The sequence below is a fragment of the Phyllostomus discolor genome, chromosome 7, assembly GCF_004126475.2.
Source record: "Phyllostomus discolor isolate MPI-MPIP mPhyDis1 chromosome 7, mPhyDis1.pri.v3, whole genome shotgun sequence".
In the NCBI taxonomy this organism is placed as follows: domain Eukaryota; kingdom Metazoa; phylum Chordata; class Mammalia; order Chiroptera; family Phyllostomidae; genus Phyllostomus; species Phyllostomus discolor.
The window spans coordinates 12,024,989-12,047,820 of record NC_040909.2 but is presented as its reverse complement, the minus strand read 5'-3'; the positions used below and the strand labels follow the sequence as shown (position 1 = coordinate 12,047,820).

General features: G+C 48.3%; 2 protein-coding genes across 18 annotated transcripts in view; one reads left to right on the top strand and one right to left on the bottom strand.

The window, feature by feature from the left end:
- Positions 1-3,995, top strand: part of MLH1 (mutL homolog 1) — a 35,854-nt gene extending 31,859 nt beyond the window's left edge. Inside the window, exons 16-19 of one of the 2 annotated variants that reach the window (XM_036030525.1) lie at positions 1,314-1,478; positions 1,953-2,045; positions 2,309-2,422; positions 3,667-3,995. In XM_036030525.1, the coding sequence (XP_035886418.1) occupies positions 1,314-1,478; positions 1,953-2,045; positions 2,309-2,422; positions 3,667-3,837 (543 nt within the window). In that variant the 3' untranslated portion in view covers positions 3,838-3,995. The remainder of the gene's footprint in view (positions 1-1,313; positions 1,479-1,952; positions 2,046-2,308; positions 2,423-3,666) is intronic. The other variant, XM_028518228.2, reaches the window with a different exon arrangement.
- Positions 3,996-5,001: 1,006 nt separating this feature from the next.
- Positions 5,002-22,832, bottom strand: part of LRRFIP2 (LRR binding FLII interacting protein 2) — a 105,211-nt gene continuing 87,380 nt past the window's right edge. For 12 of the 16 annotated variants that reach the window (XM_028518488.2, XM_036030515.1, XM_036030517.1 and 9 more), the window contains 7 exons: positions 17,460-17,561; positions 17,043-17,175; positions 15,198-15,247; positions 10,360-10,483; positions 7,395-7,474; positions 6,682-6,786; positions 5,002-6,281 (listed from right to left, as the gene is read on the bottom strand). In XM_028518488.2, the coding sequence (XP_028374289.1) occupies positions 6,171-6,281; positions 6,682-6,786; positions 7,395-7,474; positions 10,360-10,483; positions 15,198-15,247; positions 17,043-17,175; positions 17,460-17,561 (705 nt within the window). In that variant the 3' untranslated portion in view covers positions 5,002-6,170. The remainder of the gene's footprint in view (positions 6,282-6,681; positions 6,787-7,394; positions 7,475-10,359; positions 10,484-15,197; positions 15,248-17,042; positions 17,176-17,459; positions 17,562-22,832) is intronic. The other 4 variants (XM_036030520.1, XM_036030521.1, XM_028518491.2 and 1 more) reach the window with 3 other exon arrangements.

Below are 22,832 nucleotides of genomic sequence, written 5' to 3'. Positions count from 1 at the left end.
CCTCTTTTCTGCCTCCTGCAAGTTTGTGTAGAATTGGTGTTTATCCCTTAAATGTTCGGTAGAATTCACCAGTAAAGCCATCTAGGCCTAGATATTCCTCACAGGAAGGTTTTTAACTAAAAATTCAATTTTTGTCATACATGTAAAGCTAGCCAGGTTTACTTTTTCTTCTTAAGTGAGCCTCGGTACTTTTTCTTTTAAGGAACTTGTCCATTTAAAGTTGTTAATTGACATGAAGTTGTTCATATTTTTTATTCTTTTGATGGCTATAGATGTGTAGTGATATATAACCTTCCTCATTCCTAATATCAATCATTTATATTTTCTTTTTTTAACTTGATCAATCTAGTTAGAGGTTTGTCAATTTTATTGATCTCAAAAAGAACTGACTTTTGGTTTCACTGATTTTTCTTTATTTTTCTGATTTCTAATTCATTGGTATTTGTCCTGATGTTTAATGGCCCAAAATATGGTCTATGTTGGTAAATGTTGCATGTGCACTTGAAAGATACTATATTTTGGTCTTGTTGAGTAGCATGCTCTATAAATGGCAAGTATGTCAAACTGATAGTGATGCTCAAATCTTCTGTATTCTGGCTACTTGTTTCGCCAATTATTGAGAAAGGGGTATGAAAGCTTCAACTGGAATTGTGAATTTGTTCCTCTTCGTGGTTCTGTTAGTTTTATCCTTTATATTTTAAAGCTCTGTTATTGAAGGCATAAACATTTAGGATTGGCAGGTCCCTTTGATCCAGTCCTCTTACATAAAAACAAGAACAAGTGTTCTGTGGGTTTTTAACATGTAAAAGGAAAATGTATGAGCACAGCACAACATGAGAAAGGGAGAAACTGAGGAAAATTCAGGCATCTTAGTTTTCAGAGTCGATTTCAGTCTTCTTCCTAATCAGACGACTTACCTAAAACGTCACTCGGAAGAACTAGTTCCCCCTCCCCCTTGCTTCAGTTCTGGGTCAGGCCGTAGAAGGAAATGATCGGCCTAGTGACTTTCTAAACGCGACAGTAAATGGCGTCCTTAAGGCTGCACACAAGGGAAGCGCTGCCTCGCTGCCTCCCCCTCCCCCGGTTCGGCAGGCACGTGCCTGTCACGCCCCTGCTGAAGTGACCAGAGATGCAGAGGAGGAGGTGGTTTCGCTGTGAATTTTCAGTTGTTTCCTTTGGCAGCGAGTGTTCAGTGTGTGGGCTCTCGCCTCCTGTTGTGGTCGTGGCTTTGTGGCTCTGACGTGGTTTTGTGGTAGTCCGGGCTTCCTCTGGGCGTGTTAACACGTGCTCCTTCGTGTTGCTGCTCTTTGCAGGAGCCAGCACCGCTCTTCGACCTCGCCATGCTTGCTCTGGATAGTCCCGAGAGCGGCTGGACAGAGGAAGACGGCCCCAAGGAAGGCCTTGCCGAATACATTGTTGAGTTTCTGAAAAAGAAGAGCGAGATGCTCGCAGACTACTTCTCTCTGGAAATCGACGAGGTGTGTGACGGCCGTTTTCACATCTCCGTTGTAGCCTTCAGATAAGAGTCTGCAAGTTCTGTAGCCGGTCCAGAATCAGGATGAGCCTTGGCATTGGGTCTCTAGGTCCCACAACAGTTTTACCGCCCACTCGCGCCCATTCCTGTTCCCAGGGGGAAGGGCCGTGCAGGCCAGTGAACGAGCCTCTTGCTCTCCATGTTTTCTTCTTCTTACCCCTTGACTTTCAGGGCCTCCCTTCTCGGTATGTTCCCTGGTAGGCCCAAAGAAAAGGAGGTTCTGCTGCACGCCAGGACAAAAGGCTCATTAAGTGCTTAGCTCTCCTGCCCCAGTGCCAGCCCGGTCAAGTACCCGGTCACCAGGAGGACAGGCGTGAGGACGGGATGTGGAGGGAGCTCTGGGGAGATGAATTTGCTTAAACTAAACTGTAATCACATTATTTCTTGTCCCCGTCCTGACCTTGTTTTCCTCAAGCAGGAAGGGAACCTGGTTGGGTTACCCCTTCTGATCGACAACTACGTGCCCCCTCTAGAGGGTCTGCCGATCTTCATTCTTCGACTAGCCACCGAGGCAAGTGATCGAGCCGGTACTGAGTGTGTGGGCCCGTGTGTGTGTGCGGGGGGAGAGGGCACGGCCCCGCCTGCACTCGGGGTGCTGACAGTCTGCGGGGTAGAACAGCCGAGGCCCCGTCTCCCCAGCCACCCCCGGCAGCGTTCCGCGGTTCCCGTTTACAGCCTTCACGCCTCCGAAGTCGTTTAGTTTTAAAGCCCCCTGTGACCTCCCCTTACCGATGACGGGTCCTGTATGGAGGTGTTGAATTCTCTTTGGACCAGGTGAACTGGGACGAAGAAAAGGAGTGTTTTGAAAGCCTCAGTAAAGAATGCGCTATGTTTTACTCCGTCCGGAAGCAGTACATATCCGAGGAGTCGACCCTCTCGGGCCAGCAGGTACCCGCGTGGTGCTGGGGCGCCGGGGCTGGGGCGGGCCCTCACACAGCCTGTAGGTGAACCCTGCCCGTCTCGAAACGCCTAGCTTTCACTGCACACAAGGACACGGCGGTCAGCTTTTAATCATGAATTTTATTTGCTGCTGCTGCGCTCGAAGGTACTTCCAGAATGGTCTGTCAGAGGTCAAGTCACAGGCCATCACAGTGAGAGGCGGGAGGCTGAGGTAGACTGGTCCCGCTGCGAGTCCCTCAGCGCAGCCACGGCCTTCAGGCTCTGCTCCGGGCCCCCCGGCTCTCTCGGAGCCTCGGCCTCTCTCCATCGGAGCAATGCCTTGCCAGGAGGCCAGCCCCCGGCTCTTCTTGCGGGAGGACAGCTTGACATAGAAAGAGCCTGGGTTCCCAATCTTTCTGTCACGCTTCCCAGTCGGCTGACAGTGCTTCCAAACAACAGTTATTTGGGGGGCACTGGGTGGGCGGGGGCAGCAGGGATTGAATAGTTTTAAGAATGAAAGGGTGGCAGCTTGACGTACGTGACCACCCTCGGTGGTGACTGCGGTCCTCTTCTGAGGCGAAGTGATGCGCTCCCGTTTTGGGGGGGCGGGGGGGGGGGGGAGACTGAGGGACAGCTGGCATGCCCCAGGGTTCCCGGAGCCTGTGGGTGCTGGGGCAGAGATTCAGCCCAGGTCCTGCTGGCCAGAGTTCCCAGGGAACACCTCGTTCCGGTGAGGGAGGTGACGGGGCACACTTACCAACCCGTGCTCAGAGTGTCCCATTTGGCTGGGAAAATATACTTCACGGAAAGGATGGATAAGAATGAACATTTTCCTGTACATGAAATAGTTATGTTTTTCTTCACTTCTTACCTGTGGTGCTTTTAGGAAAATGGGGCTCCATTTAGACCCCAAAATTTAGAGGAGAATTAAAAACTACTTCCTACGCTTGCTCCCCAAACATCACCGTCAGGACCAGACATTCTGTTAGGTCCTGCCGCAGTAACACAGACCCCCGGATGGAAGCAGGGTCCGGGGAGCGAGTCTCACAAGAGCCAGGCTTCGTCACTTCCCCCACCTCGTCTTTGGTGGGCAGGCCTGCAGGCTCCCTCAGAGGCTGTCACAAGCTTTGGGTAACACGGCCCATCGTGATCAGCTACCAAGACTTTCCTGGCCCCGTGCACGCCCGTCAGCCAGGAAGGCAGTGTACGCCGGCAGCAAACGGGGAGGCTCACGACACCTGACACGTCTTTTCCAGGGTGGAGGGCCCGGCTCCGCCCCACAGCCCTGGAAGTGGACTGTGGAGCACGTCGTCTACAAAGCCTTCCGCTCACACCTCCTGCCTCCCAAACACTTCACGGAAGACGGAACCGTCCTGCAGCTCGCCAACCTGCCCGACCTGTACAAAGTCTTTGAGCGGTGTTAAAGGGCTCACTTGCGGACTCCGGGTGTGCTGTTCCCCCCTTGTATCCTGCTGCGGTAGGCCTGAAGGCTGAAGACTCACATTGGCCTTCTAGCTAGTAGCTCCGTTGGCTATAATGGTGGATTGAGGATAAATAAATTGTCAGATGTGTCTTAACATGACTTACTTAATTTCATTACACTTGAAAGTTTTTCTAGATTGATTTTCACCTAGTATATACCTCATAATGTTAAAGAATCCCGAAAGTAATTTGAAAGCCCGCTGGGCATATAAGAATTCTAGTAAGGCCTTGAAGATTTCACAGATTGAGATTCGTTCTGTATTCTGGTGAGTTTCCAATATTGGGCAATAGATGTGACGTTGGTTCAGGTGCCTGTACCAGAGGTCCTGAGCACAAAGAGATGCAACGACACTGGCTGGGGAGAAAGCCGAGCTGAAAACCTGGCAGTACCCTCACTGACCGAGGAAGAACTGGTTCTGAATTTGAAGAAGACTAGAGAGAAGACCGTAGTCCTTATTGAGTCAGTGACTGGGTGGGTTTTTACGGCAGTCCACTTTGTAATGGCTATGAGTACTACCAGCTTAACATAATGAAAGTCCTAGGTATTGTTTGAAGAAGGATGATGGGAAAACATGAACTTAAGCTGTAAATGCCATTAAAACAAGCTACCTTAATACTAACCTGCATCAACAGAAATATGCAGGCAGCCCAGGAAGGACAAATGCCTGTATTTTTAAGGCAGAACCCAGATTACAAGACTGAAGGAAGAAAGTTCTGGTAGGAAGAACAGAAAACTGCCGTACGGAGCAGTGGAGCCACTCCCTGTGGGAAAGACAGGGACCGCAGACAGAGACGTTGCTTGTGCCACAGAAGGGGCAAGAATCAGGGTCCAGCACTTACAGCTTCTGAGGAGGAGACCGGGATATCGGAGGAGAGAGCCTGGGAGCCTGGGAGGGGCACAGGCTGAGGGACCCCGGGTGCGGAGGAAGGGGGGTTTCCAAGGCCGTGCGAGCGGGACCACCCTGTCGGTTCCAACTAGGGAATTCTGGGATAAACCTGAATTTCAGAGCATGTCACCCCCTCCAAATAGCAAATCATCTTAATTCAAGGGATTGCTGTCTACATATATGCTAAACACAAAGGACTAATTACTCTGAACAACAGAATAATTTATTCACATTTGAGTTACCTTTATTATCTAGTTTCAGGTCTAATTTTATTCTTATGTGGCCTCAATTTATTGGACTTTACCCACACTGGATACAATAATTCCCATAAAACCACCTAGATTCTGAGAGCGAAAGAGCATCACAAATCCTGCAAAATGACTACACTTGATGACAGAAACCTCTTGAACTGTGTACCTTTAAAGACGAAACTGAAGTTCTCCAAAGAAAAAGGCCCACATTGCAGAGTTTCCGTAGGAAGCAGAGAGAGGAAGGGGGGCAAGTGAGGCGTGGCTGCCGTAACTTGTTTCAAAGGCTCCTCCAACAGAACGAATGTGCCAGCAGCCAGTTGTGGTCAGCAGAAGGGTGTGTTTAATAGAATCTTCAGGCGGATGTCCCGCTTGCCTGCCCTGCCCCCCCCCATTGGGCATGTCTGAGGTTTCGTTGCACAAAGCAGCAGCAGACGAAATACTTGAACAGATACAGCACAGCTGATGTTGAAGACTAAGGACCCTACTCTTCCTTTAAGAGCATTAGGCCTTGGACTTCCCCTGCCCCATGCAATAAAGCATATCTTTTTCTAACATTTTCTTATATAAATTTAATTTTACAAAAAAAAGGCTTTTCCTCCAAACATATAAGTTTTAGTGACGCTTATATCCCCCACCTGTGAGCCCGTCTGCTCCTTCACTAAAATATAAACGCTCTCTGATACCAAGGGCAGATATCTGTGACCGCCGGGGGTCACTGAAGGCTGAATTGCACTGTGGTGAAGGCACTTGGGTTTTTCTGAGGCTCCAGCAAGCAGCTCAGCGGGCACTCCCGGAATTGCCGCCCTCCGACCCCGGGCCAAGGCCTCTGCGTGCCCGGGCACTGAGGCAGCTGGGGGGAAATGGAGAGTAAACTGGATTCTAAAATTACGGGAATAAAAAACCCAGCATGGACCAGTTTAGTCTAGAATTAAACTACAAACAAAATCCAAAATGTTCATTCATGAAGATTCAAACCTATTTCATTCTCTCATAAATTATAAAATACAAAGGTGGCTATATTAACGACAAAACTCAAACAGTACTGAAAGGGGTTTGTCAATGGGCAGAAGTCAGTCCTCCGGGGCGGGGCCCCAGGAGCAGCCCGCGGGCGGGCGGCCGGGCGGCCTCGCAGCCTCCCTACTGCTGGGCCAGAAGTGCTGTCCTGTTGGCCTTCATCTTCTCCAGCCGCTTGGCCAGGTGGCTGTTGGTCATCTCCATCTCCTCGATCTTGTCCAGTGCCGTCCGTAACTGCAGACAGACAGAATGCGGTCACTGCTCAGGTCAGAAACAAAGCAAAGTGCTACTTCATTTTCAACTTTCTGGGACGTGGGCATACCGCTAACGGACGGCCTGGTCAGCCACTGGTGTGCAGCAAGGGTGCTGCGCCCTAGTCCCACGGGACCTACATGCAGCAGTTGGAGAAACAGGTCTATCTCAAACAAAAATAAAAATCACTCCTTTTTTATTATCCAACTAACAGCACATAAAAGCAAATGGCAGTCACTGCGCAGGCTGAAGACCAACACAAACGAGTGGCTCCACGCTGTTTGCGCAGACGGGGCCGGACTAAGTTCCTGGAGCGACCAAGCCCTGACTTCCACAGGGGTGTTTCTCGGAGTGCTGTCCAGCAGCACGTCAGAACCCATACCTCTCGCTGCAGCTTCCTCTTTTCTGCCTTCAGCTCGTCCTCCACTTTCTCGGCATTTTCAGCAGCAGTCTTATACCTCAGCACCTGCCCCTCGAGCCGGCTGATCTGCAAACGGGAGAACACAGGCCTCTGGTGCCGGGCCCTGGCAGCCATCACCTCTTTGCGGCCACAGTGGAAGTACAATGTCATTAAAACCCCAAGTAACCCAATACTAACAAGGCCCCTCAGGGTGAGTCATAGGTCCTCTCAGAACCCAACTGCTATTTATAAGTCAAGAAATGTCCCCAGAGGATTCCGGCTATAGAGTTATTATAGGGCCAATTTCCCATGATAAGTTTTATGATGACCATACTGTTTAAGTGCCAAAGTAACACTGCAGGAGGAGACTCACTAAGTAGAAAAGTATTTGGACATCTTGAAATGTCCAGTAAGCATTCTGTAATAAAGCATGATCTTCCTGAATTCTCATGATTCATTAAAAACCTGAGGTATAGCTACGGTTTTTTACATTTTCACAGAACACAGAAGGCGGATGCGGCCTGCCAGGTGTTCTCCGCCGGCTCTCCCGCTCGAATACAGAGCTGCTCTAGAGGGTCAAGGGTAAAGGCAGCGCGAAGAAGCCTCCGCACTCATTTGCTAGCCTCTGAGCTGCAGGAAGCAGATGTGCCTTAAGGGAATTTAAATCACTTGCTACCCTGAAAAGAAGTACTTACGCTTTGTTCCAAGGTAGTTATATCCTGTTCTGCTTTTGAAAGCTTAAACTTGTATTCACTAATTTGTCTATTAGCATCTCCTAGAACAGAAGAGAAGAGTGAATCACCTCTGAGAGGGGAAGGTGGGGCCCATCAGGCACACGAGCAGCCCAGCCTCTGGGGTTGTGGGTGCCAGGAGCCCCAGCACCTGCCTTGTAACAGCACCCCTTGGGTCTGGAGTTAGGAGAAAACGCAACCCTTCACCCCATGATGAATGTAGTGGAGCGTTAGGCAAGGAGCCCTGTCGGCTGGGCTTCTCGGCAGCCCCGTGGCCCAGGGAGCCTCTGCGCTCACAGGACTAGGCGCCCCAGTTTCCCAGACCCCAGCCCTGCACCTTCCCACCTCCCAGTGCTGCTCCCCGATACCGCAAGTGCCCCTCGCTCCCCACCTCTGATTAAAGTCATAACCAACCTCCAAGGTTATGCTCAATTTTCATCTCCTTCACAACTCTCCTTAGTTAACTGTAACTTCTTCCCCTGTGGCATTTTGTTTGCATCCTTTTATAACATTTATCATGCACTCTTAACATATATGCAATGAGAGGGGCCTTGTCTAGCCTTTTTGAGTCCCCCTGTGTATCTAGCCAAATGCTTTGCACACAGTGTATGCTTAGTACATATTTGTTGAAACAAATGCTTTTCAATAATATATGAAAATATGGCATGGGTAAAGCTATATAAATCAGTAGACACACATTTCACCTAAGAAGTAAATCATTTAAAATGAGAAGTGCATGAATGACGGGGGAGAAAAAATTCCCTCCAGCATGCCAAACTTAACAACAGTCACGGTCTGAAATGAGGACAGGGCACAGAGATGGAAGTCTTGCAGGAGATAAACCCTGTGTAACTACCTAACTCAGGAACTTCAGTGCTGTTCCCCATAACTAAGGTTGCAGCTACCTATATAATCTTGAACGCAAGAGGCTGTTCTAACTGGATGGTTACTGTCACCCTGAAAGTAATGGGGTTATAAAACCCTCTCCCCAGAAGCCACCCCTGGGAGTCCAAGAGAATGACCCCTGGGCCTACTCCTGGGCCCTAAAACACAAGCTTCGGGATCTAGTTTTTTAATTCTTCACCCTAGCAATTTACTTTCGAAATGTTCCTTCCCACTCCAAACCACCCATCCCTTCCTCTTTTCAAAAGAGTAAGTCCTTCGCCTCCGCCTTTCCATCTGTGTTTGGAAATTCCGCCCCAGACGCCGTGCTCATGGCCAAGGCAGTGGCCAGACCCCATGGGCGTCAGGGCTCCTCTCCTGGCTTTCTGGTGCAGGGAGCTGCCTGCTTTTTTTTTTTTTTTAAATCCTCACCCAAGGACATTTTTTCATTGATTTTAGAGAGGGGGGGGGTGTGTGGGGGAGAGAAACTGATGTGAGAGAGAAACATCAATTGGTTGCCTCCTGTACATGCTGTGACTGGGGATTGAACCCGCAACGTATGGATGTGTCCTAGCCAGGGCTCAAACCTGCAACCTTTGGTCCATGGGATGTCACTCCAACCAACTGAGTTACACTGGCCCGGGCTGCCCGCTTCTGTGCTTACAAGCCAGGCCCAGCCTTGCCCAGTCCTGCTCAGCGCACCTCCACATGCTGCTCCAGCTGGCACTGCGCCCTGCCTCTCACAAGCGCCAGGCAACGCCTGCCCGCACCAGGACGCACTCACACATAAACAAACGCATGCCCACTGCCCCGCAGCGTAATTCCTTTTGATTTTGCTGCTTTAGGCCAATCTCTCCAATCTCTCCCCTTTCCTGTCCCCTCTCTAAGACCGTCGGCAGCCATCGCAGTGGCTCGGGTCACCATCCCAGCCTCCTTCTCAGCAGGTCCCTGTCTTCATCAACCCTCTGTGCCAAAATGGCATGTCTAGAACAAAATATCCACCAGGGAGTTAACCTGATATCCAGTAACAATAACCTCAAAAGATGGTATTAACTGTATTAATAAGCCTTAATCCAAGCAGTTTTTTTTCTCTTTGGCCTAATACAAAATGTTTTGATGAAAAAGCCATGGAATAACCAATATTTTAAAATACGTTACCAGAAATGCCACTATTCCAATTGAAAAAATAATTGTATTTCCTTTCAGTAAATTATACAGTATCTAATTATATATGAATGGCTTCTAAATTGTCCCCACCATGGGAATTACTGTGAATTCAGTAGGCATTTTAAAATAATATGGGGTCATGCCCTGGCTGGTGTGGCTCAGCAGACTGAGTGTCACGACACCTGCAAACCGAAAGGCTGCCGGTTCAATCCCCAGTCAGGCACATGCCTGAGTTGCAGGCCAGGTTCCCGGTTGGGGGCGTGCAAGAAGCAATCAATCAATGTATCTTACACACGTTGATGTTTCTCTCCCTTTCTCCCTCCCATCCTCTCTAAAATTAAATAAATAAAATCTTTAAAAAATAACATAATATGGGGTCAAAAGTAGAAAGGGAAAAAAACGAGTAATTTAAATAAACTGAATAGGCTTATTTTACGACCTTGTTTTAAATTCCATCTAATAATAATCAATTGAAGTTAACAAGAAAAAATTCTGAAGCTACTCAATATCAGTGTGAATTAGTTCCAAATATATTCCTCCAATTATTCCAAGATAAATTCCACACAAAAAATTACAATTAGGAAGGGCGTTCATTGCATGGGAGCTTGAAGTTGACATGGGTGTCACCACTTGCAAACTGTTCCTAGAAATCACCTGCCTAGGAGCGGGTGGGGAGAGTGCTCTCCTCACCGCCCCCCCGAGGCACTCAGGCCAGCAGACGCTCCTGCTCGTCCCGTCACTGACTGAGACTGCTCTTCTGGACCAGCTGAGGGCTGACCAGCCTTTGTAACAGCTCCTCCTGAGAGATGTGGGTTATGACCCCCCTCCCCGGACACGGCCCACACACACACAGACCGGGAAGGGCCTGCACAGCACCTACTCTGCATCTCGATGAACTGCAGGTCCGAGCCGTTCTGCAGCCCGGCCAAGTCCCCACCCGCCGCGCCGTCGCCCCTGGAGCACTTCTGCCGCTCCTCCTCCAACTGCAGCTTCAGTTTCCTAATCTGCGGGGGAAACGCAGCTGGTCAGCAAGATCCAGGCTCTGGGGGAGGCAGAGGCAGACCCTCCTGAGCCACACAAAGCAGCCATGCGGTCCTGGGCACCGCCATGGGATGGCGCTGCAGGTGCTGGGAGACGCTGTGAACACACACGTAAGGCGGAGCTCCGGCACCAGGGACCACGCTAGTAGCTGTGCAGGGTTTCAGAACACCACCCTCCCGTATTTTTTTATTTTTATTCAAAATGGAAATTCTATGGGCAGTTACATGTTTTTGTTTTGTTTTAGAGTTGGGTTAAATATTCTTAGTTAGAAGTTTTTCTGTGTACAGAAACCATGGGAAATACATTTTTTAGTTTGGCTACATAATCTACCTTATCTTACCCAAAATAAAGGGCATTCAGAGTAGCTTATTCACAATAGCCAAAACTAAAAATAACCCCAATGTCCATCAACAGGAGGGTAAACCACCTGAGTTACATTTACACAATGGAATTACCACTCAGCAAAAAGGGGAGGGGGAGTACTACCGACACAGGCAACAGCATGGCTAAGTCTCTAAGTGTATGAAAGATGTATTCCAATTATACGGAGCTCTGGGGTGTGCACGCTCATCCACAGGGACAGAAGGCAGATCAGTGGCTGCCTGGAGTGGGAGAGGGAGGTGCAGCGAGGTTTACAAAGGGACACAGAAACTCTGGAACGTTACGAATCTTTTCACCATCTTGACTGCGGTGATCATTCCACAGGCATTGTTATAAGTGGAATTTTGACTCATAATGACGTCAAATTCATATATTCATATATTGAAATCCTCAAAATATGCCCTTTCTGGAAACAGAGTCATTTCATGGCTGAGCTGAGACGAGGTCATACTGGAGTAGGGAGGAGCGCTACACCAACACGACTGATGTCCTTCTAAAAAGAATTCCGGATGAACAGAGAGACACAGAGAGAGGGAAGACAATGTGAAGACACAGAATGTCATCTATAAGCCAAAGAATGCTGAAGATGCCCAAAGCGGACAAAAGAGAAGCGTGGAGCAGATGTCCCTGCACAGGCCTCGGGAGGAACCAACACAGCGCTGATACCCTGATCTCAGGCCTCCGGTCCCCAGAGCTGTGAGACAATACACTTCTGTTCCTAGCTACCCAGTCTGCGGGAGTCTGTAGTAACAGCCCCAGGAAAATAACACAGATACGTAATTTTGTACGCTTTCAGTATGTGCACCTTATTCTACACCAGTTATACCCTAATAAGGCCGGGTTCTTCTTTTAATTTGAAAAATGAAGAAACTACAAAATGAAAGGGAATGGGGTTGGAGGAAAAAATAAGGCTGAGTGGAGACAGGAAGGAGCCCCACGTGTAGCAAACAAGGAGATGAGGTGAACAGAAAAGCGCTGAATTCTGAGGCCTCTAGTCCCTGCTCCGGTCCCAGAATGCAGACAGCTGGGCCCGCACCCTCCGGCAGGAGACTAGTCACGACGAAACAGAACGCTCTGGCTAGCCCAAGACGAAAGACCGGCATTCCCACACTGAAGGTTCCCAGGAAAACACCAGGCACGTCAATCTTCACAAACGCTTGGACACACTCACCCACTTCCTCAGTGCAGCCTGCCAGCACCCCGCACTCAGGACGGAGTAAACACACAGGAAAGAGCAGCTGGAAGGAAACCAACTGAAACCAGAAGGAAACATCAGGAAACAAACGGTCTCTCACTATCCTCTGAGATGAGTGAAGATTATCTGCGAAAGTAGAACTCAATAAACGTATCAGAAGATTAAGTTGAGAAACTCTTTTAAAAGTGAAGCAAAAAAGGCAAACGAAGATGGGAAAAGAGGAGTGAAACAGAAGAGCATCAGGGCCAGAGGTCTGATGTCCCCTCCTTCAGAAATCAGTTGTGTCTCCCCAGACGCTACAGCTCTTACCATCATAGCAAGCACGATTCGGAGTGGGTCTACCCATGCCCCCCTCCCCCTTACAGACGGTGCTACTTCTAGGACCGAGATGGAGCCTTCCCATGCCTTCTCTTCCTCCTTCCTCAAGGGCCAAGGGTGAGCCTGCATGCTCAGAGTTCCAGGTGGCTTCCCCCACTGTGTCCTCAACTCCATTAAGAAGGGTCAAGGGGGAGCCTGAGCACCTGGAACAAGTCTGCCACCCCCTAAAGGGGAAAGGGCGAGCTCTGCACTGGGACTAAGGCATCGCTTCCCAGGCAAGGCTGCCCCTTCAACACGCAGAGGGTGCCCAGTGCTATCTGCCCTGAGTGAGCGGAGACTGTTCTCATTACCCCCATCGCTCCTGTTTACGTCCGCCTCAAGCAGGGTCATACCTTCTCCTGCACTCTTCCCCAAAAGGCTCTGTGCAAACCCTGCTCTGTCTTCACCTCCCAACCTGCCCCGAGTCTGACCCTCTCCCGCTGTGCCCTCTGGGTGACCGGCCTATCCCCAGCAACCCCTGCTGATCCTCGATCTCGTCTCCGCGCGCTCCCTTCACCCGGCGCTCCAGCGGGACCCTGCTTCCTCTGCAGCCCTCGCAAGCTCTGTGTCTCTCTCCCACGGCCTCCTGCTGCTGAGCCTGAAGGTGGAAGGGGTGTCCTCTTGGTGTCCCTGCTGTTGCCACACTGTCCTCCCTCTCTCCTCCTGAAACTCCCAGTTCCTAATCTGATCTCTTCAAAGTATGCACACTAACGACCCCTCATCGTCCCACTCTTTCTTCACTACTTTAGCTGCTGTCTCCCACTTCATCAACACTGTCCCTGTCTTTAATTCTTGGCAATTTCAAAATACATCTAAATAGAGGATTTCTGCTACAAGTGATATCTCAGCTTCCAGAACACCTCCTCCCAAGGATCTTGCCATCACCCCTTCTTGCCGTCAACCACTCATTCCCTCAGTCACGTACTCTATCTATTAGATACAGCAATCCCTACATACTTCCGATCCATGTATCTTCTCTCTAACTGCTACTCCAGACCTTTCCAGCACATTGTCTCTGAACCCCAACTCCAAAAATCCTTTGGTTCTACTGGCGCCTGCAATCTGCTGCTTCCGTGCCTCGGTGTCTCCCTGATGTCCTCTTGAACGTCCTCACCAGTTCAATCTCTAGGGCCCTCTCACCCTCTCACCTCCTCCGCCCTTTTACACTCGCCCAGTAAAACCTAACTCTGCCCACTCCACGCCTGCACCGATACACACAAGTGTGTGGCTGGAGACACACAAGTCTCTTACATACCCTACAATTTACTTGTTGATTACACTGCTTGTTCATTGCCTGGTCTCCCACCACTAGAATGCAAGATCCGCTGGGGCAGGAATCTTTTTTTAACTGATTTCTTCACTGAAAGATCCTAAATGCCTAGAATAGAGCCTATTAAACAGTGGACTCTCATTTGACATTTGAATGACTGAATGGGAGTTTCCAAAGGAGATAACACAGAAGATGGGAAGGGAGAAAAATCACTCAGGAGAATTTCCCAGAACTGAAAGACAGGAGTTCCTCAAACCGACAGGGTCCCAGACCACACATGAAAACTCCAGACCACATCACCGCGAAACTTCAGAACACCAGGAAGAACGAGTATGATGTACGCTTTCAGAGAGAGGAAAAGGGGTCACGTACAAAAGACCAAAACCAAAATGTCCCTGAAGTTCTCAGTAGCCACAATGGAAGTCAGAAGACAATGAAGCAATTTCTAAAAAAGGAGGAAAGATGAAGGAAAACAACTGAAACACAGAATTCTGTACCCAAACCGCTGGATCAGCTAAGACAGTAACATGAAGACATTTTCAGGCCTCCAAGTTAAGGAAAATTTACAGCCCACACACCCTCTTCTCAGGACGTTACTGGAGGATGTACCAAAATACGGAAACGAGTAAGAGGAGGAGGGCAGACGGAGGAAACCCTGGAAGACGACAAAGGGCGGTCAGGTCCCTGCACCCAGGGAACGAGCCAGTAAGGCAGAACGGGATGAGTCAGAGTCTCGGAGAGTCGAAAGGATGGAACCGAGAGAAGACTTCGTGCATCTGAACACGCTTAGAGGATTTAATTACTGTCGGTCAGCCTGCAACTAAATCAGTAACAAACACACGGAAAAGCAAGGAAATGAAAAGGAATGCTACAGTACTAACTCTGGGGGGGGGGATGAAGAGTTGTGAGAGAGATGAAAGGCGATCCCAGAACACGCCATGGCTCCACTGTGGGTAGTGTTTACAGAGCCCTACCAGCAGCATAAACAGACTGGAAGGACGCTGTCTCTTTATTGGGCGGATGTGGGGACGGGGAGTACACACGCATGTGTGGCAGGGGCAGGGGATGAGGGAAGCGGAATGTTCACCTTCCACAGATGGATGGCAGCAGAGATGCCAAAAACAGAACAGTCGAGAAGCAACTTAAGCATGTTATGGACAAATACACAAGAACAGTTCGCACCGAAAGAATTAGCTAAGAGCACCGGGCAGGAATGGCCAGGGGTAAGGGGGGGGGGGGGGCAGGGCCGAGCATGTCTGTCTTCACAGCTAGCTCTGCAGCACTGTCTGGCCCTCAGACTACGCGTCCTGTAATTTTTTTCAAAGAGTAGGAGACAACAATGATACATGAATATTTTTATCCTTCAAATCTTACTTGAGTACTGATCTTTAAAATAAGTGTGTCTCTAACATTTTACCATGTGGTTCAGTCAGTTTCGGGTAACCCGACCTTCCAATGAGAAGAAAGCCTTTACCTGTGATAGTAGCTCTTCCTTTTCTCCAGCAAGCTTTCGTAGCCTTACATCTACAACAAATTGAAAAGGTTGTAAAATGAATTTGTAATGAAGTATAGAAATAATAAAAAAATAATTCCATAAATTTAAAAACAGCAAATATTATTTGATAAACAACGTACAGTTCTATCGAGACACGAAGGCTTTAATGGTGTTAGAGAAAAGCACCTCATTATTCAACACATTCCCACACAGCCGATATTTATCAGGCACTAAATACAGCATTTGCTCCCAAGAGCAGTGATCTTCCACTTAAAGACAAACCGAAGTACAACGATCGTGTCCCTGCTCAGAACCCTGCAGCTCCCACCAGCAGACTGACAACTCCAACGCCGAGGGCGCTCCCACAGGCTGAGGTGGGCCCTGAGCAGGGAAAACCAGCCACGGGACCGAGCTCAGGGGTTAAGAGGGGGACTGAGAGGAGAGGCTGGGACAAAGGAAACAGAGGAAGACAATGCTGGAAGAAGCAAGCACCCACAAAAGCTAGCGGGTGAAGGAATGCGGGCCACCAAGGGCTAACCGGGCTCAGCTGCGGGATCACAGGGCTGCTCCTGGCCTGGAAATGAGGTGGTGGGGCTACTTGTTCCCAAGCACACATATTAAAATAGGCCCCTTGGGCTGAGGGGTAAAAGCATGGATGAGTAAAAGCAGTAGCTGCCATTTAGTCAGCACCCCCTACACAGGGGTGCCCCACCTGTGGCCCTCAGGCCGCTTGCGGCTCAGGATGGCTGTGAATGCAGCCCAACACAAAATTGTGAATTTACTTAAAACATTATGAGATTGTTTTGTGATTACGTGTCACAGTGTATTTAATGCGTGGCCCAAGACAACTCTTCTTCTTCCAGTGTGGCCCAGAGATGCCAAAAGTGTGGACACCCTGGCCACCTGCAACAAGTCAGGATCACAGCTCGATCTAAGTTCTGCTTTCTTCCTCACACCTTCCCAACGGGCAGGAGAAACTCTGTGAGCTGCCAGAGCCGTGCACCCAGTGCCTTCTCTCAGCAGCTCTCACTCGCCAGGCCAGCCCTTCTGCTCCGTCAGACCGCCCCCAGACTACCCTCCGTAACTGCGGGCAGCGGAGGCAGTGCTCACTAACTTTTGAGAAGTTTGACTTCGCTCACTTTTACATCCCACTCTTCTAGGAAACCTACACGTCTATGAAAACAAGGTGGAAAAAAGATCATTTGTTTTAAATACAAGTAAGCAGATCATACAGTGTCCACCTGTGTCATTTTCTTCCTCTAGAGCAGGATTCTTAGTGGAGGAGCTGATGGGCGCCTGTGTGGTTCCTGAGAGAGGCGTCACGAGATTCTCAAAGGGCCAAATTTAAGAGGCTTGGACTTAAAGAGGCTCAGAAGCTGTGTTCTAGAAATAACACTCCTCTGGTATCTACGTTCTTGGTCATCTGTTTCTTGCCTTAAGAAATGAGATGGCAAAGAACTGCAAGAACCTTGGAGAAGTAGCAGAACATAAAACCAGATGCTCCAGGAAGAAGACATACTTGGAAAGTCACCAGCAGCCCACTGGTCCCCTGGGGCGCCGGTCTGCATTTAACTGAAAAAGTGATGCGCTGTGTCTAAGTGGAAAAGCCATGTCTGTGTACCCAGAGTGCTTTCAGCCAGGGGACTTACCATGACCCAAGGCCAAGGATGCCGGAAGACAACGTGCCCAGATTTTCTCCTGTTAAGGATCGGATAAAGCTCAGACAGTCCTTGCGCCGTCTCTGTCTCCCAAGGTGGGAAACGAACACACTGGGAGTCTAACGGGGTAACACTAATCCCAGCTGACAGAGCCACCGTGTCTTACCTAGAGGGCCTTCTCCTGCCGACTCCAAGACCTGAGCAGCTTCCTGAGACACCACAGCGATGGCTCCCACCACGGGCTCATGATTGACATCGCCGTTGGGAGTGCTGTCGGGGATTATGACTAAGCCGTGTTTCTGTGGGGAAGGAGAAAAGCCACCATCACAAATACGACCTACGCGGAAGCAGTGTGCTCTGGGAGGTGACCCTGTGGCAGCAGGCCTGCCACAGGTGGAACCTGGTTAGAGCTAGTCACGCGGAACCCAGCTCTCTAGGAGAAACGACTTAAACCTACCAACTGTGGACTGGAGAATGAGCACTGTGGCTTGTGTTCATGCCAGGAGAGAGGACAGGGTGAAAGGAAGGCAGAGTGAAGCGCCGAGGGACACAGGCTGGTGCTGACAGGTGCTGTCATACGTACCTCTCCCGCCTCCACTGTCTCCTTCAGGGCAGCCAGCTCCTCTCTGAGCATGTCTCGCTCGCTCCTGAGGCAGGCAGTGTATTCTTTCTGTTTCTCTAGGGCCTGGGTTTGCACAGGGTAGCAAGGAAAGAATGGCACAGAAAAAGGCAAGTGAAAGGGAGCAGAGAGGTACCTGGTTCAAAGAAAGATAAAGGCATAAAAGATGAGGCAGCATTAAAAGCTCGGAAACAAGCAGTTAGGTAGGAGAGGAGACACGGAGTTACTTGGGCATACATCTCCAGGAGAGAGTTTTAATGGCGACTGGTTAATCGTGCATCAACTCGGCAAAACATGCTTATCGCATCAAGCAGGAAAGTGAATCTTTCTATTCCAGTCAATGAAAAAACAGGAAATGGAAAATGAAGGCAGTGGTAATGTTAAAATAAAGTTGACCTCACTGGTCTCCTTAGTGCATTTCCATTTGGTGAATCAATCAAACGAAACCCCCACATTTCAACTAAAATAGTTTATTCAGGAATATACTTGATATTTTTGAAAACAAGGAAAAGATTCGGCAGAAAGATGGCCAGTGTAACAAGTTATTTCAATTAAATACGGGCTGCAGGGATTTTTCAGCAAGTAGTGTGGCCAGATATCCCTCAAATACCACTTAATTAAAAATAACTTATCTCCAAAGGGATTGTCAGGAACCTATTTTGTTAACTAAATATAATTAAGAGTAACAGGTTTTCTGACACACCTTCGAAATGTGACAGACAACAACACACTGACGAATAATACAGCCCACCTACAGAGGGCAGCGAACACGGGTTGGAGACTGGCTCGGAGTCCCACCGCACTAACTGATCTACATCTCGCTTCCTCGTCTGAAAAGGGGACGAGGTGGCAGCAGCACCCACCCCCTGGGCGCAGGCTTACAGGGGTCCTCAGTGTAGAGCGCTGCCGGGCTGTGTCAGACCACAGGGCAGGCTCGGGAGAGGCCAGCTGGCGTTTCCACGTGCATTTTCCGGGTCACTGCCCGGCTCGCACAGCTGTCAGAGCTGAGGACGACAGCGCGGAGGCAGGAACAACTCTGGTCATCAGTAGCCAATCAGAGCTACTGTGTGTGATCAAATAACCCAGACTTCAAAACACACCCAAGTTAGGCAGTCTATTCAGGGACCTGACAGCTAGGCTATCTGAAAAAGCCTTTCTCTACCCATTTGTTCATACGCTTTTTCTGCCAGCATTCCCATTAATCCAAGAAGTTAAACTGTAACAGGTCATTTTCCTCTCAGTTTACTCAGTTTAGCAGTGGGCCAACTGCTCAGCGACTGGTTGCTGAGTAACTGGACAGTTTTTAAAATCATTACAATCCTATTCTGCCACCAAACTGTGAGTAAGTAAGGGATGAAAGCAACTACCATTTGTGTAGCTCTGTCTGTATGGTAAGCACTGTTATATATACACATAGGCTTTTTTTTAAGATTTTATTTATTTAGTTTTAGGACAGAGGGGATGGAAGGGAGAAAGAGAGGGAGAGAAACATCAATGTGTGGTTGCCTCTCTTGTGCCACCTAACCGGGGACCCGACCTGCAACCCAGGCATGTGCCCTGACTGGGAGTCGAACCCATGACCCTTTGGTGCACAGGGCAGTGCTCAGTCCACTGAGCCACACCAGCCAGGGCTACACATAGGCTTTTATATGTCATATGTAAAAGCCTATATATATATATATACACACACACATATATATATATAAAACTTCTCCCTTACATACCCTATATTTTGTATTATTCCCATTTCATGGATCAGAAAATTGAGGCTCAGAGAAAGTATATTTTTTTTTGCCCAAAGTCACAATAGGTGGCAAAGCTCAAAAATGAATCCAGTTATTTTTGGGTTCCAGAGCCCTTGCAAACTTTTTCCTTATCACAGCACCACGAAGGCCGGCCACGACTGCATCCCCTTCTGTCACCCCAGACGCTGCTGGAAAAGCAGGCCACAGGGCCAGGCCTGCTCCTCACCCACCCAGCTGTAGCACCAACAGCTAATTTCCCTTCAACAATTCACACCACGCGACATGCCTCGAGCCTGCCTGAAAATCCATAACGTGAGTCTCTAACATCGTAAGGCATTCCTCGCACACTTCAAGCTCGTATCGACACTCCATTGCATTAATAACAGATGCCACACTGAGACGACAAAGCACACAAGCAATGCCTTCCCACCCGCAGCCAGTCCCTTCATGGCCTGCCGGGGGAGTACTTCGTTTACTGGTGCCTGCGTGCACAGTTCCGTCATGCATCGCCACATGTAAGTGTGACAGTGGTCAGTCACAACATGCTCTGTAGACACCCCCCCCCCCCACACACACCCCGAGTGGAAGAGATCTCCTAGGAACAGACCAATGTGGAGCTAGGAATTCTAGCAAATGTGCAAATATGCCATTTGCTCCTCTCCCACATCTTATAGCAGTGGATTTTACCTTTACTTTTGGACTTTTTAATTTCATCTTCCCATAATTATGGATGGGGAAATAAAATACATCCTGTAAGTTCTCCCATTTCACCACAAAGTTTGAAAAGGACTGAAATACCTTATAATTGGACCAAATGTATTCACGCTGGATCTGAAATGCTCTGTATTACCTGACCATATAACCACTAACCTTGTGTTTGCATTCAGTAATAGCTCCTACAGTGAATTTTTTTTAGGGTAAAAAGTATATGCTTGTGGCGACCTAAATAACTCCTTATCCCTGACCTAACCTCAAATGCCAGTGTCAAGAAGCCTGGAAGATATGCATAAGAGGCTGAACTTTGGGCAACATGTTAACTCTCCATGGAATGCACAGGGGCACAAACACCTGCAGCCGGCATGGGAGAAAGCCTTACACTGGCCCACACGGATATAAACGTCCTCTGCACGCAGTGTCTATTCTACACATGGCCGCCTGGTGCCTGGTCCAGCCTTGGGGACAAAGGCAGGAGCCCCCCAGGATCAACGAAGGAAGAACTAAAGAAAACTGAACTTTAATGTGAAAATAACGGCCAGGCTTCTTCATGAAGTTTTTAAATTTAAATCTTGAAATGAAGCCAGAGACGAGGGATGCATTAGGTAGTCACTGACCATGCTGAAACTGTGTCTTTATTGGTCAAGGCGGGACCACATCACATGCATTGGGATGGCTACTACTGAAAAAATAGAAAACAAATGTTGCTGCGGTTACAGAGAAACTGGAACATGTGTGCAGAGCTGAGGGCAATGGAAAACGGTGCAGCTGCTAAGGGATACGGTATGGAGGCCCCTCACGAAAGTAAACACAGAACTGCCGTGCTATGCAGCAGTCCGACCCATGGGTGCACGCATGAAAGAATTGAACGGAGGGTCACAAAGAGATACTGAGAAACTCATGGTCACAGCAGCATTATTCAAGACAGTCAAAGGTGAGAGCAAACCAAGTGCCTATCAGCAGATGACTGGATAAACAAACGGTGGTGCATGCACACAGTGGAATATTGTTCGGTCTTAAAAAGAACGTTCTGACACAGGCTACAACATGGGTGAGCCTAAGGGCACCACGCTAAGTGAAATAAGCCCATCACAAAAAGGCAAATACTAGTGATTCCACTTATATGAGATACCTAGAGTCAGATTCACAGAGACAGAAAGTAGAACGGTAGTTGCCAGGGGCTGCGGGGGTTGGGCAGAGGGGTTGGCTTGATGGGGACAGAGCTCCAGGTCTACAAGATGAGAAGAGTTCTGTGGGTGGGTGGCAGTGAGTGTAGCATGACAATGTGCATGCACTTAATACCACCAACTAACTCTGCACTAAAAAGTGGTATATTTTATGTTATTTGTACTTTACCACAGTTTGTTATTGTTTTTTAAATGTCAAAGGATGGACAAACTGATACATGCAACAACTTGGATGAATGTCAAGGGAATTGTGCTGAATGAAAAAGATAATTCGAAAAGGTTAAATACTGTGCAACTCCATTTATGTGACATTCTTACGATGGCAAAATTATAGAAACAGAGAACAGATCAGTGGTCCCAGGGCTCGGGCCAGGGGAGGGGAGACCCTTGTAACAGTGAGGAAAACGTCTGCATCTTGACTGTCTGCATCTTGACCACATCGGGGTCAACACCCTGGTTGTGATTCTGTGTTAGCTTCTGCAGGATGTTACATTTGAGGAAAACTACATAAAGGACAAACAGGATCTCTTTGTATATTTATACTAATTACCTCAAAAATGTTTTAAAAGTTTAATTTTTTAAAAAGCCAAAGGCACACATTACTATATACCACACAGAAAGAAGATATCCACTTATTCATTCAAAAATGACAAGAAAATTAAAAAGTCTAATTTATATCTTAACCATTGGCTCAGCTTTTTAGTAAGAAAAAATTGTTTTATTCTGAAGAGATATTTTGTTGGACTGAGAAGTCCGGAATTTTTCTATGGCTGGTCCAAAATAATCAGTTTAAAATGATGAGATAATTATACAAAACAGAAACCATGGACCTCAGAAATATGCTAAAGAAAATCAGGTCCCAAAAGAAACCCATTCTAGACAGTGACCAGATTTTAACTAAACTTTCAAATTACCTCCTTTGTGCCAAACATTTTTTCACATCTCATTTTAAATTTACCAAGTGAAAATCTAAATAAAATCGGTAGATCACAATTTTAAAACTGTTAACAGTGTTGTTCATTTATACTCCAGATGGCTCTTCTAGTTTTGGGTAAAATTTTAGAAACTTGGTGTTTAAGTACTAGAAGCTCTAAAAGGTAGCTTTATTTCTTCAAAGCTTTTGGTCTACCAAACTCTTAGGAGGGGACTGTTTCCCAGGTGTTCATCAGTGACAGGACAGGGTTACTGGGCCTCGCCTTATGGTGACGGAGGCTGTGACCCAGCAGGCTCCTCTGTCACAAGTGCTCCTGGGGCCCTGTGCTTCCTTGCCCTGCCCCACCTAACCTCAAGCGGAGCGAGACTTTCTCACTGTGCCCCTAGGAAACGGGGTTCCTTCTGTTTCCCCCTCCATGGATGGCCCTTCCCTGACAGCTCGTGCCACCAGATGGGGCTGCCAGTCAGGGGGCACACAGGACCAACTGGCAACCATCTTTTCAGCCTACTGTGGACTTAGAATCTACCTGAAGGCTTAGCAAAAAGCCACTGAAGTCATTTTCCTTATCTGGGCCCCTGCCTTGGGGAGTTATGAGGTTATAATTAGAAGATGACGTCACAACTCGGGAGCTCTGGAAAATCTGACATTCCTATCCACTTCTGTAATTAAACTGATTTTAATCTCTTCCTATTTTACTTACCAAGGATTTATGGAATGCTAATAACCTTTCCCCACCACCACTCCTTATCCTCTTGCT